General features: G+C 42.7%; 1 protein-coding gene across 1 annotated transcript in view; it reads right to left on the reverse strand.

The window, feature by feature from the left end:
- Positions 1-104: 104 nt before the first annotated feature.
- Positions 105-2,179, reverse strand: part of LOC106879722 (fibrillin-2) — a gene marked incomplete at its 5' end in the record, with an annotated part of 60,038 nt that continues 57,963 nt past the window's right edge. Inside the window, 2 exons of the mRNA XM_052976508.1 lie at positions 105-238; positions 1,204-1,326. Coding sequence (XP_052832468.1) covers positions 105-238; positions 1,204-1,326 — 257 coding nt within the window. The remainder of the gene's footprint in view (positions 239-1,203; positions 1,327-2,179) is intronic.

A 2,179-nucleotide genomic window follows, 5' to 3' on the forward strand; every position in this document is an offset into this window, starting at 1 on the left:
GCAGCAACAACAACAACAACGACAACAACAACAGCAGCAGCAGCAGCAATAATAATTCACTGCTGTAAGGAAATTCAAAAAGTTGAACAATTTCAGAAATGTTCTCATTGTTTCTTACCTACACAATCACCATTTGGTCCTTCTTTTAATCCCTTCGGACAACCACATTTGTAGCTGCTGATTGTATTAATACAGCCATATGGACAGTTATGTTGTCCAGACGCACATTCATCAATGTCTGCCAACAGAAAAGAGGAGGAGGAGGAGAAGAAAACATCATTGAAGTGGTTTTGTTGTTAGTTTTATTGTTTAGGGAATTGTGAAATGTTCTGGGTGGCTTTGGACAGGAGATGTGGGTTGGTTGGTTGGTTGGCAGTCCGTCGCTTACGACGTCGAGGGTTCCAGTTGATCCGATCAATGGAACAGCCTGCTCGTGAAATTAACGTGCAAGTGGCTGAGCACTCCACAGACACGTGTACCCTTAACGTAGTTCTCGGGGATATTCAGCGTGACACAGAACGTGACAAGGCTGGCCCTTTGAATTACAGGCACAACAGAAACAGAAAGTAAGAGTGAGAGAAAGTTGTGGTGAAAGAGTACAGTAGGGTTCGCCACCATCTCCTGCCAGAGCCTCGTGGAGCTTTAGGTGTTTCCGCTCAATAAACACTCACAACGCCCGATCTGGGAATCAAAACCGTGATCCTATGATTGCGAGTCTGCTGCCCTAATCACTGGGCTATTGCACCTCCACGGAGATGTGGGTATATTGGATGGATTTGGGTAGGAAAGGTGAGTGTATCAGGTGGGAGAGGGTAGATGGACAAAGTGTGTGTATTGGAAAAGAAAATGAATGGGTCCTGAATAACAAGGTAGGGGAAGGTTTTATGTAAAATAAGGGGGAATATTTTTAATGGGTTTGACAGTGTCATTGAAAGGGCAGGTGGGTCTTTTGCGCAGGAAAGACAGCTGTTTTTGGGTAAGGAAGGGTGTATGTTTTGGGTAGATTTGATGGAGTAGATGGGTAATGAGAAGTTAAGTGGGTGTTTTGTGCAGGGGAGAGGACAAGCAAGGATAGGCGTTTTAGATGGTTTTGACAGAATAAATGGGTAAGGAGCGGGTAAGTGGGTGTTTGGTTGGGTAATTAGGGTGGTTATTGTGGTTTAAAGCTTTAAAAACTGAACTGAACGAAAGTGAAATATATACCTCGACATGTGCGTCCATCCATGTTTAGTACAAAACCAACGGGACAAGTACAAATGAAACTTCCCTCTGTATTCTGGCAGATATTCTGGCATGGGGATGGCTTCTGTTGGCATTCATTGATATCTGAAGGAGAGAACAACTATGAGTAATGATGTAACAGACTGGCCATGTTAGAGCAATACCTTCAAGTAAAACCCTTATACTCAAGCTTCAGCTACTTGTTTCTGTCTGGTACTTATTTTATCAAGTTCTACCATACAAGAACCGCAGCATAATAGATAAAGACATTGGTTAATGCAGTGCAGTCACTTATGGGTTCTGAGTTCAATACCAAGCAAGGCAACTGAAAAATGTCATGATGATCAACTAAGATAGAAAATCAACTAGGTAAAAAGTTACCTAGCATTCTGACTTGGTGGCAAGTTGACTAGGTAACAAGTTCACCAGTAGCAGACTCAGTAGGTAACTAGATGACTAGATATCAAAGTTGTATTACAGTAAGTTGGTTAAAAGGAAAGCTGACTTGGTAGTAAGGTAACATTATAAGAAGATCATTAGGTAGTAATTTGACTTGGTAGCAAACAAGTGGATCTCTCTGTCTTGGTGAGCACCTCCTCAACATTTGCTATAACACCCAAGCACCCAGGTATTTCAGATCATCAGGTCCCTTCTTGGATCTCTTACTCTTTTACTCTTTTATTTGTTTCAGTCATTTGACTGTGGCCATGCTGGAGCACCGCCTTTAGTCGAGCAAATCGACCCCGGGACTTATTCTTTGTAAGCCTAGTACTCATTCTATTGGTCTCTTTTGCCGAACCGCTAAGTGACGGGGACATAAACACCAGAATCGGTTGTCAAGCGATGGGGGGGGGGACAAATACAGACACACACATATACATACATATATATACATATATACGACGGGCTTCTTTCAGTTTCCATCTACCAAATCCACTCACAAGACTTTGGTCGGCCC

The sequence above is a fragment of the Octopus bimaculoides genome, chromosome 24 (assembly GCF_001194135.2).
Source record: "Octopus bimaculoides isolate UCB-OBI-ISO-001 chromosome 24, ASM119413v2, whole genome shotgun sequence".
NCBI classification, from domain to species: Eukaryota; Metazoa; Mollusca; class Cephalopoda; order Octopoda; family Octopodidae; genus Octopus; species Octopus bimaculoides.